General features: G+C 35.0%; 1 protein-coding gene across 1 annotated transcript in view; it reads right to left on the bottom strand.

Annotated features, from left to right (window-relative positions):
• Positions 1-13,183, bottom strand: part of LOC132565490 (polycystin-1-like protein 1) — a 153,002-nt gene that overhangs the window by 102,831 nt on the left and 36,988 nt on the right. Inside the window, exons 19-21 of the mRNA XM_060230141.1 lie at positions 12,742-12,957; positions 9,817-9,962; positions 9,038-9,167 (exon numbers count right to left, since the gene is read on the bottom strand). Coding sequence (XP_060086124.1) covers positions 9,038-9,167; positions 9,817-9,962; positions 12,742-12,957 — 492 coding nt within the window. The remainder of the gene's footprint in view (positions 1-9,037; positions 9,168-9,816; positions 9,963-12,741; positions 12,958-13,183) is intronic.

Genomic DNA, 13,183 nt, shown 5'->3' with positions numbered 1-13,183 from the left:
CTATATAGTTTACTGGACATCAATCTCTATATAGATTACTGGACATCAATCTCTATATAGTTTACTGGACATCAATCTCTATATAGTTTACTGGACATCAATCTCTATATAGATTACTGGACATCAATCTCTACATAGTTTACTGGACATCAATCTCTATATAGTTTACTGGACATCAATATAGTTTACTGGACATCAATCTCTATATAGATTACTGGACATCAATCTCTAAAGATTACTGGACATCAATCTCTATATAGTTTAATGGACATCAATTTCTATATAGATTACTGGACATCAATCTCTATAGATTACTTGACACCAAAGCCTATATAGTTTTTTTGGACATCAATTCCTAAATAGTCATGACTGGTCAGACCTCATCTATAATGTATGGCCTGGCTGTACGAATCCTGATTAGATATATTTTTCTACCAATCTCACTAAGTGTAAGATGCCAGGAAGTATGGTGATGAAATGTTATTGATCTTTTTTTTTTTTTTTTTTAATATTTTGGTCTTGCATGAGACCTACAAGTATTAAGATTAAACTGTCATTCTGTTTGTTTGAGAGGTCCTACAGTATAGAATTCAGATATTCTTACATCTCCGGACCGGAGCAGGTGGTCTAGATAGAAACACTGACCACTGATAACTACAGAAGGTTTTGTTTGAGTGGTCCTTCAGTATAGAATTCAGATATTCTTACATTTCCGGACCGGAGCAGGTGGTCTAGATAGAAACACTGACCACTGATAACTACAGGTGGTTTTGTTTGATTGGTCCTTCAGTATAGAATTCAGATATTCTTACATCTCCGGACCGGAGCAGGTGGTCTAGATAGAAACACTGACCACTGATAACTACAGAAGGTTTTGTTTGAGTGGTCCTTCAGTATAGAATTCAGATATTCTTACATCTCCGGACCGGAGCAGGTGGTCTAGATAGAAACACTGACCACTGATAACTACAGAAGGTTTTGTTTGAGTGGTCCTTCAGTATAGAATTCAGATATTCTTACATCTCCCTCGGACCGGAGCAGGTGGCCTAGAAACACTGACCACTGATAACTACAGAAGGTTTTGTTTGAGTGGTCCTTCAGTATAGAATTCAGATATTCTTACATCTCCGGACCGGAGCAGGTGGTCTAGAAACACTGACCACTGATAACTACAGAATGTTTTGTTTGAGTGGTCCTTCAGTATAGAATTCAGATATTCTTACATCTCTGGACCGGAACAGGTGGTCTAGATAGAAACACTGACCACTGATAACTACAGAAATGGATTACAAACCACTTTATATCAAGTGTTCATCACTGTGCTATTGTTCTGGATCCTCCTGTTTAAGGGCAGATGAGTTTCCTTCCTTGTAATTATAACATCCAGCGTACAGACACAACATAATGTACACTTCACAATTCCATTTCTGTTTCCGGTTTGATATCATTTAAATGTATTTTTCTAGTCTATTTTGATAACTTCCATGACTTCATGCTTACTATTCTGAACCAAATTTACATAGCATATATGCCCTATAAGTAACAAGTATTATCAAACATGTATTTCAGTGATTTTGTACAAAAACATTTCCATGAAAAAAAAATTAAAATCTAATTGATAAACGTGTTTTGACAAATCCTGTCGATGTAACGTGTCTGTTCATTAAATCACAAATTAATTGAAGGGTAGAATTTAGCTCTTTTCTCAAAGAAAACTTATCAAAACGACTTTCAAACACAATTCACAAAAAACACTTAAAAAGTTATTTTAAATGTTTGCAAATATAAACAGTCCTAAATTTCAAACATGTTCCTTTATGACAGTAGTTCCCTGGGGTTTGCCTTTACCTGACAGCTGCTTATCAGTGTTGAACTGACTAATCACAGTTGTCTTGGGCAAATCCAAACTGACCGCACTGTTATGGACAAATCCAAACTGACCACATTTGTCACAGACAAATCCAAACTGACCACATTTGTCACAGAAAAATCCAAACTGACCACACTTGTCATGAACTAATCCAAACTGACCATATGTCATGGACAAATCAGAACAGCATGGCCACATTTGTTGAAGAAAAATCCAAACTGATCCTTGTCACGGATAATTGCAAATTGCCTCCATGTTACATAGTGGTCAATATTCTGAAATTTTCATGAAAAAGACTAATCTCAGTGATCTACTCACTTCTTTTGATAAATCAAAACCTTTAAACAAAATATGTTGCTCTCACTATTTTGGTGGACCAATCCAATCACAGGAATCATGAAAATTTAGGAAAGTTACTGAATTTCCTGTCTACAAGAGAGGCCAGAAATGCAGACTGTGCCATCCCAAATAGGGAATTTAGTAAATAAGGTTTGATGTATTCTAGTGTCTGAAGAATTCCTATTATGTCTGTGTTTCTACATCAAAGAATAAATGGTACATCTAAGTACACGGACTGTCATTTGATCAATGCTTGAATATGAAAGAATGATTTCAATATAAGTGTTATTGGAAAATCATATTTCAAAACCTGATGAGATACAAAACATTTCAAGTTGATTTCTGTAGAAATTCTATTGTCATCATAAACAAGTTTATCGGGGAAAAATACATCACAATTTACTCACATGGATTCCAGTAGCAATTTTTTATGGTCATTAATGCAGAAATTCTTATTGATCTAGGTAGCTATGGTGACAGAACTGTTTCCACACATGGAGGTTATTACATAAAACCAAGTCATCATGATCAATTTAGACTTATCTGAAAATCACAGAGAGAAAATAAGCAAGTAATGTCGAACATCTCATGATTTGATAAAAAATGCCTGTAAAATCCTGGCTGATTTCCAACATTGAGGCTATTCATCCTTGAAAGACAATATGTTGAGTGTGTCTGATTACATTTTTTTTCTGTCTTCGATGGTGAGATAAGCAAATGAAAGAACAGAAAAAGGCCCAGCTTAAGCTTCAACTACCTTTGGTTCCAATCATGAATGCCTCACAGATAACAGATAGTAAATTGACAGTTAAGATCAAGTCAGCATGTACAAGGTAATTTATTGGTACAAAACTTTTCAATTATGAATATTGATATTTAGATTAAATGCTCCAAGTTAACCAGTGTGATCATGGCTACACCTAAGTTGTACAAAGGCTTGATTAAGGCTTGTGAGATAAGCTTATACCAGAGACAACTAGGGGATGCCGTTAAGTTCGTATATGTCAACTTTTCAGTTCAAATTCATTTTAACAAATCAACTCCGTTTCTTCCTTCCAAATTTTATCAGAGTTCATTTATAGTAACATTGGAAATATTTGTGCTTTGATATATTGTTTATTATTTTTCTCTTTTTTAATTCAAATGTCCTGTCAGAAGTATTTGATCAAGATCTTCGTATTTTCAATTCTGAAGTAAATCACATACCAGGTACTTTTGTTTAAAAACAATTAAAGGTGATCTAAAACTAGAAAACTTAAAGACACTAAAATTAGATATCTTAATAAATATCACAATTATTCAGATGAGAGTTAATGATAAGTTTCAGGATAGTAATAATTCACAAGTCCGTTACGATGTTTTGAATGGCATTGTAGCTTTTTGTTGATGTTTTCATTGATATTGTAATGATTCATAGGGCTATCAAAGTGTTTTAATTTGTATACTTGCAATAATTCACAAGGTCAATATTTTAACTGTATTGTAGAAATTAATGCATTGCTATCAGTCATCTTTTTAGGACTTTTTCTTCCAAATGTTGTCACCAATTATTTAATGGAGTCCAGAGAAAAAAAAATCATATTTGATGTGCATGTTTGATAAAATAATGTTATAATCCAGGGAAAGAATTATCACTGGCAGTTTGTGAGAAGCTCAAAGGTCTAGTGGGAGTCTAAAGCATTCGACTAGACTGCAAGTAAACAACAATTAGGTATATCAATTATATGTTCATGTTTAGACTCACAGACAAAAAAGGCAGTCTATTTCAGGAGGGAACTCGATAATTGTCAAGATATTGGTCAGAATGTCACAGGTTACAGACACTCAGCAGTTGTGTGAGTGATTGGGCTGATAAAAGGTGGGTCGATCTCAGTGAAATAGCGGTGGGGCCATTGTAGGGTGGTGGGGCCAATGTGGGGCGGTGGGACCATTGTGGGGCAGTGGGGCCATTGTAGGGCGGACAGAGCCATTGTAGGATGGATGCAGATAGTTTAGGGGGTTTGTGCATAACAGGAAGTATATATGATAAACAAAAGGTAGTTAGGATGATTGTGTTTAATAAGGCAAAGATCAGCTCCATGTCAACAGCAGTTCTATACAATGACAACAGAATTCATCAACCAGAAATATAAATCCACCTCATTGACAAAAGCGGTTCACAATAGAAGTCCATCTAGCAACAGGAGACAACACAAGCTCACCTCTGTTGCAATAATACAGAACTCTCCTTTCGAACAACACAAATACACCTCCATGACAACAGAAGTTCGCCTACCTAACACCAGAAGTCCATGACAAGTGATTGTTCTATATGACAAATGATGCCTACATCCATGACAACAGAATTTTACTAACAAAAGCCCGCTTCAATAAAAACAAAATCCACTTAACAACAGAAGACCACAAAATTCCACCTCCATTACAACAGTTCTCCTCAATGACAACAGAAGTCCAACTCCATGACTAGGTAATTCTCCTACATAACACCAGAAGTTCCCTAACAACAGAAGTCTCCTTTCACATAAATGTTAAAGAAAAATTTGGTTGCCCTGGTAATGTCTGCTATAATAGAACTTCATTCAATCAATGAGATCAAATCCATCAGTATGGTCAGAGAAGGGAGGTGAAGTGTCCCAATTCGGTCAACAGACATAGCTAATTTAAGGCATGGATCAATTCCTGTGTGTTAAGTAAACTAGGAGAACCGGTGTAGAAATCAATGTCTCCAAGTCGTTGGGGATGGAAAATTGGTGTAGAAGTTTATAAATACCTTTCCAGTAGTAACAGATTCTATTCTGATTTTTGTTAAGATTTACTGGCACATTCAAGACTAAGAAACACAATTATTCAGTTAAAATATCATCCAAAAAATCATCCCACTTTAACCTTTCAAAAAAGGAAGTGGTGAATGTGCAAAAACAAGTAAAATCAGAATTTTCCTTTGTGTTCTGTCCATTTGTGGAAATTGTTTCCAGCAGGAAAATAGTCCTCCCAATTCACAGTAGATGATTTCAGCAGGACAAACTCATATTAATCAACAATAAATTTCATAGATTGTACCATTGAGACAATGCAGTCTTAAATCTGACAGGATAAAACAGTTACCTCTATCTAATTATACCCAGGATAATTTGTCATAAAATTTGCACTTAAAATTGTATCAGTTGTTATCAGAAAAATGTCAAAATTAAAAAAGGTAAAACATCATATAACCAGCAACAGCTTTATCCCTGTGCTTATCTAAAGTCCGCACTTAAAAGAAGGTTCAAGCTACTGACAACAAGAAAAAAACACTGAAATATCAAAGAATGTCTAATTAGTTCACAATATATAATTATAGCCAGCTACTAAACAATATCTCATATGCTTATAAAAATGAGTGCTGTCATTTTGGATGGCTTTCACTGATTCTACATTGCATCACATGTAATTTCACTGTGAATTTTTTCTTCCATTTCCCAATATTTTGTTTCTTTTCTGTAACAATACATTTCATGTATAAGCATGGTAAATTCCTGAGGGACATGTTTCATGCTTGTCTCGTGAATACACATCCCAAAGAACAGTAGGATTTTATTTATGTCTGACAGTTTCAGCACACACACAGGCATTACAGCAAGATGGCAATTATCCCCAAAGAGAACTTGTTTTGTTATTTATTATCCAAATATCCATATCTGACGTTAAAACTTTAAATTTGATTTACAAACATGTTGAACGGCCAGGGGTCTTTAATATAGACACTTAAGTATTCTGTCTACATCTATAATCATTACCGTTCAACCAACGATACCAAGCATTTTATTCTGATTCGCGACTAGCCCTGCAGCACCCTTTACACACATCAGATGACAGGCTGATATGGAAACGGTTGAATACAACATATTGCTTCAGTAATCAAGTTTCACAAACTCGGAGAAACCACGCCTGTAGCAGTTTGTCAAAACGGTAATTAATATGCTAGCTCATATATTTCAACACAAGGCTTGATTCAGTTATATAACATGTCCACAAAAATTATATTGTTTAAGATGAATCCAAATATCATACACACATCAAATATCAGGCATTAACTGCTACATTCACTCTCATTTATATCATCTCTCTTAATATGGTCCCTGATTATCAGAATGCCACCACAATATGACATCTACTACAACACAAAACTATAATTCAAACTTTTTCATGAAGCAGATTGCCATTTAAATATGCGTTATTCTGCAACAAATTGAACATTTTTTTTAATAAAATACAAACGTTATTACATTAGAATAGACAGCCTCACAAACTGTATTGACAAAAGGTTCTTCAGATTCAAATGTTTATTCTTTCAAAAGGAACTGCTCTGTAATATACAGTCAAAGATATATCAAGAAATTATTTTAGCTTAGATGCTGGTACCCATTAATACAGCTGCACTGACTACGGTATTAACAGTTTTTGATGTTTTCTGTTGTCATCATATCCACCCACTTGTTGATCATACAAACAAATTGGATTGAAGAAATAGCTCCCGATACTTCTATCATGATATTACACATTAACAGGTAACATAGCTCCATCTACAACATCACCCAACATTCCATTGAAATTAAATATTTATCTTCTGAAAATGTCTCAAATATGACACTTTCAAGAACTGGTGCTTTTTGTAAAGTCAGAGGTCTTTTTTTATGTAGTAAATAATTCAGAGTGTTCATAGGCACATAGATGTCTTTAATCACATCTATAAAATATTCATAAACTCTGAGGTTACTGAAATTGATAAGTAGTGACGTTAACTGATGGTAGATTCATACCATTAACAGCAAAGGCTAACAAGGGGTCCAGAAGACCTGTAATGCTCACATGGATGATAGTGTACATGGAGCCAATATATATAAGAAATGATAAATTACTAGTTTACATCGCATAATCATCCCAAAAGTATTGCTCTTGATATTCTGGTTTTCCCAATTAAGTATCTGTGGTTTTCAGGCATCATTTGATTTACATAGAATTTCTTAAAACGAGGAGGATCTTTTAAGTTTTTAACTGATGTACATATTTAACTTTAGAAGTCAACAGTTTGACACTTGTGACCTATAAGGCCAAGGTGACCTATAGACAGGATGAATTCAAAAAGCTCTCCATTCCATTGTGGTACCTACTTGTCACTTAAACTGATCTTGGTTCTTGTAGTATAATAAAGAGACTTTTAAAAATCAATTTCAGCACTTTTAAACATACTCCACCTTTCTGATCTTGAAAGTATAATTCAAGGTCATTTAGATAAAGAATCTGTATAGATTTCATCCCATGTAACAGCTAATTAAAGGTAATAAATTAACTCTACATAGCTAATGTATTTTTTCTATCTGTACATAAACGATTGTCAAAAAATAAATCTCATATCTTGTAGTTCCTGTGCTCTCTTCATTCTGGGCAGGAAATATACAGAGCAAAAGTCACGGTAGAAAGACAAAGAAAAACACAGAGCAGAACTTTATCTTTAGGAGAAGTGTACAAATTTCATAGTAACATATGCACACATGCTATACAACATATCAACATCCACACATAGGACAATAAACGTACAAATATATACGTATCATATAATTGATATTCAGTGTTTGCCTGTGCTATACTAGAACAAGGAGACTAAAACCAATTGGTACCATGTAGTCAAGCATTAACAGCGAAAACAACTTAATTGTAGTACATATATATTTTTTTCAAACAAAACTTAGGAAACCTCATAAATGCAACCAATGAACAGGGATCAACATATACATAGTATCCGTCCCTGCTATAAGTAAACTTTTCATAATATACTATAACAATGAAGTATGTAAATGAGTAATTGGAAGAATATATAACTATTCTGTCAGAATTTTGAGATGAAAGAATCAATCTCATTATATTCTGATACACATTATAGTTAATATTAGGGTTTATCATCAGGGTTTAATGTCCACTCTCTAAGGCGGAGAAAGCCACTCACCTATAGCCGAACGGACTCGACAACAATCGTATCGAGAGGTGAAAATAGAATCAGGGTACTACCTAGGTGATATCTATGTCAAAATATTGATATCTACAAAATGTTGTTAACAGTAACCTTTAAATATCACTTGATCCCATGGTCTTCAGGACCGGATATAGATTCCCTCTAGGTTTTATATCAGTTACATATTATCTTTAATCCTTTAGCCAAAGCTGACATCTGATATTAACACATTAAGTAAAATAAATCCATAATGCAGGTCTACATTAATTATCCTAGAATCATTCCTATAACCATTATGTATCTAAAAATGTCTTGTTTTCAGTTTCCAGCAAACTTGACCCATGTGGCATTGAACCCTGTTCATCAATTACAAGAATCTTCATGGCACACCATCCTAGGTACAGAACCTACTAGTCACACATTGGGACCCAGGAGGTGATTAAAGTTTTCTAGAAGAAGCTGACGAAAGCAAAAAAGATGACGGACACACCAGAGTGGAACTTCATTGCAAAGTTCTCCTATGAAGAAAAACTTTGAACAAAACACAAAAATACTGTTAAGCAAAAAGTTTGGTTGAATTCAGAAAAACATTTATTTTCTCAAAATAGACTGAACTGACTGAAGTACTTTGAAAGAATCATGAAGTTCAGATAGAGCATTTTTAAAAATGACCTTGATGTGACCGCGACTACAACACTGACTAAAGCTAACAGGACTCCAACTTTGTGGCTGATTAATGATGTATAGTTCAGTCTGTTTCAGACACAGGCTTACATCAGCATGCTTACAGCAATTATTCACAAGCACTAGGATGACCCAGATGTGGCCATGACACATACCTCGATGGTTGTTGTTGGGATTTCCGGCTGGAAGTATGAAGTTAATGGACGATCGTAGTCCGCGGTAGATCACATATCGCACGTCAGTTTCCTCCAAGTTGTAACTCACTTCATACCAAAGCGGCAAATGCTTGAGAGATGAAAAAGAAAAACACAGAAAAGATTAAATTTTAAATTTTAAACAGGCTGCCATTTCACTTTAGCATCTTTATGATTCTACAGCGAAACATCATGGTATTATATATGATGCTTGCTGGTGTAAATAGATGTGTGAACATGGATATATATTGTGTGACCCCAGTCCTCACCATCCTATCTTCTTCAAATGATGGCATTCACATGTGTGATCTTGGAGGTGAACAGTACTCTCTGCTTTACAGACCTGTTAAATTTGTCATGGTCTGAACATGTCTACATTTAGTGTTTTCTCAGTCAAGTTTGATTTGAAGCTGTCTACTCTCCTTCCTTCTAGCCTGCTTGTTTTCTGGTGATTTGTGGAAGGAAGCCAAGTCATGTATTTCGAGTCGATGTAAGATAGAGTCTCAATTTCAGAAAGCTTTATATTGTTAATAACCTAACACTGTTTTTTTACAGTAATATGGTATAATTATTCACCAACTTTTAAAACTGTGACAAATCTCTGCTGTTTCTGTTGACATCCACTTGCTGTCTAGCATGCTTTGTACAAATGAATATCACCTAGTTTTTCAAATTATGTTGGCAAGAAGGATTTAATTAGAAATAAAAGTTCAATTTTAGTCTTAATAAATAACACATACCTCCTCAACATCCCTCCATTCCTTACAAAATATGGTAAACTCAGTGGACATCTCAACGCCTGAGTCTGGTTTGATACTGCAATCACCTTGGTGAGGACTCTGGTTGACCCTAAACTGTGCCATCGCATGACCTTTAGCCAAACCATCTGTCATAAGAAAAAAGATTTCTGTCAAAATATATTGCCAAAAACTATTACTGAATAACCAAATGAGTACTTTACTCATAAAATCACCTGACCATACTTACCAGAAAATACCATGTGTATGGTCAAATGAGTGTAGTGACTCAAAAACAAGACTGGCCAGGTCATGTCACAGACTCTTTTTGTTTTTTTTCAGCACTTAAGCCTTGCTTTCTGCGATGGATCTCAGTGACTGACAACACAAAGTCACACAGACAAGTCTGAGCCAAATCAGCAGTAGATTTGTCAGATCATTTGAAAAAAAAAAAAAAGTGACCAAGATTTTCCGGGGTCATATGACTGGCCTTGACATTTACAGCTAATTGCTGGAGTATGTAATCAAGCCTTAGAGGGCAGCAATACATTCCAATAAGATCAGCCAAACTCTCCCGAATCAACAGTAATCAATACCAATGTTAAACAATCTCCTGTCTTTCTAACATCTATAAACATTGCCCCAGATGAAAGCATATTGAGAAACTCAAAGCCATTATTTAATTAAGCCCTGTCTACAACCTACTTCCACCACTTCACTCAAAAGCACTCTTGGGCTTTACTGAGATTTAAACCTCATCTCCGTACATGTTTTGGAGACCAGATATTGATGAGTAATGACTGCCCAGAAATTCAGCAGTATAAAAGCCAAACAAAAGATTCTTTTTCATTATTCATTTGATGAAAGGAAAATGAAGTATATTAGATAAAAAGGCACGAAAAATCTTGATATCAAGTCAGGCCTTGGTTGTATACATTTGATGCTATGTACTTGGTTCTGTGTAGAACGATGATGCAGTACCATGGCCGCCATGCTTAGGACGGGTGTTGTGCTTACTTCCTCTGTCTCTATGATATCAACTCATTCGTGAAAAACACATTTAAGCCAACAAAAGGAAATGGAATATGGACGAGATGAGGGTCTAATTCTATTAAATATCTAAGGGAAATGAACAATTGTATGCCTTAAGTTTTACAAGGTACTAAAGCCTGTGTAAAAATGGAAATATCTTCATAAAAGACATTGTCGGTGGTCGTAAAATTGTGCGTTGAATTGTGGAATGAGAAATGGCTGTACCATGAGCAATACATCAAAGCATGTATATATCTGCTGTGTACAACTTCCACGTCCGTCTTTCTACGGTTTACATCACTAGCACTACAAATGACAACGATAAACTGACAAGTATATGTTCTAATCTAATCGAGTGTTCTTCTTCTGTAGCATGTGCCCTTTAAAGATGGAATTTTACTAACGTTTTACTAGCGCCCGGAAAAACTACAATTGACTGATGATGATGTATTTGTGTAAAAATTTTATTATCTCTAGCTTTATTCTTCATCGACTTTCTAAAATAACACATTCCGCTCTAATAAATATTTCCTAAGGAAATTCAAATAACAATAAAAAAACTCCAGCCATATTTATTCAGCTTTAAACAAAATTACTAATGAAAAAAAAAAAGAGACACAGATAATATGACCTGATCATCACACAATAAAACAGGACTGTCCTAAGGACTCTATACTCACCTGACCAAGTGTTCTACATACATTTTAAACACATTTTCTGATCAGCCCCAAAATTAGAAGGGCACAATAAGGGACAATGGGGACCTAGGTACAAAATTTGAGAAAGATCCAACAAGTTCCTCTAAAGAAATAGCCAAAAAATCTGATCAGTCTCAAATTACTTTGGCACAACAAGGGACCAAAGGAAATCAACATATAAATATTTGAGAAAGATCCATCAAGTATTTCCTTCAAAATAGCCAAAACAAACTCTCATTGCTAAAATCCAAGATGGCCACCTGTCAGCCATTTCTTTCCTCTGATCAGTCCCGGTGGACACAACCAGTGACCAAAGGAATTAACATATGAAATTTGAGAAATATCTATTCAGCACTTCTCAAGAAATAGCGATAACAAGACTTGCTTATGGATGAAAGGATTGACAGATGACAGAATTAAGGTGATCTGTGATAATAATATTCAATACTAGAAAATGCTCATATTAGCATACAGCATAATAAGGATAGCAATAATTCAGAAGATTCGGATAACAACACTAAAGAACCGCCACACTCAACACTTGTATCTAAATTAGAGTCAAACACAGGAAGCATTTCTCTCTATGTTCTAGACCACACTCAACAATTGTATCTAAATTAGAGTCCAACACAGGAAGCATTTCTCTCTATGTTCTCTAGACCATACTCAACACTTGTATCTAAATTAGAGTCCAACACAGGAAGCATTTCTCTCTATGTTCTCTAGACCATACTCAACACTTGTATCTAAATTAGAGTCCAACACAGGAAGCATTTCTCTCTATGTTCTAGACCACACTCAACACTTGTATCTAAATTAGAGTCAAACACAGGAAGCATTTCTCTCTATGTTCTCTAGACCATACTCAACACTTGTATCTAAATTAGAGTCAAACACAGGAAGCATTTCTCTATGTTCTAGACCATACTCAACACTTGTATCTAAATTAGAGTCAAACACATGAAGCATTTCTCTCTATGTTCTAGACCATACTCAACACCTGTATCTAAATATTGTCAACATTTCTCTTAACATTCCTGTCAATATTTCCATCAACACTCTGATCAGTATTCTTGACAACACTAACTCAACATTTTATTCAACATTCCTTCAACAACACTTTTCTAAACCCCTTGATGAATAAACGTACCTGAAGTCAACTCCAAGTCTGCCTAAAATACATCCACATCTTACTCACCTTTACTTGTAGCCTTAACATACATGATGTATGTGCTTCCTTGCTCGATAGCTTCGTTGTTTGGTTTTAGGACAAGTGACCTCTTGTTAAGACCAGTTAATGTGGCATTCCACCGCAGCAGCAAGGGGTAGTGGGCATGTTCTAGAATGTGTTTCTCTTGGGCAAAATTATTTGACCCTCCTATGTAAACTTCGTCCTCAGGGGTACCGCTATTTTCTGACAAAGACAAAATCAAATTGTTGTACATCATGTTGTTTTTGCTCTAACAAAATTAAAGTGTCTGTAAGTATTGTCCTTTTTCATCTCAATTATTCACATGAATATGTACATTATTTAAGATTGAAGTATAAACGTACTGATTGAATGTCATGAGGACCACGTAAGTCCTTCAGAAGAATATTACTTGAGAAAATATTTACACAAAATTTCCAAAAGATTGTAT

The sequence above is a fragment of the Ylistrum balloti genome, unplaced genomic scaffold (assembly GCF_031769215.1).
Source record: "Ylistrum balloti isolate Yb309-2 unplaced genomic scaffold, AGI_CSIRO_Ybal_v1 Utg369724, whole genome shotgun sequence".
In the NCBI taxonomy this organism is placed as follows: domain Eukaryota; kingdom Metazoa; phylum Mollusca; class Bivalvia; order Pectinida; family Pectinidae; genus Ylistrum; species Ylistrum balloti.
Note: the sequence above shows the minus strand (reverse complement) of the source record. Positions and strands in the feature narration are given on the sequence as shown.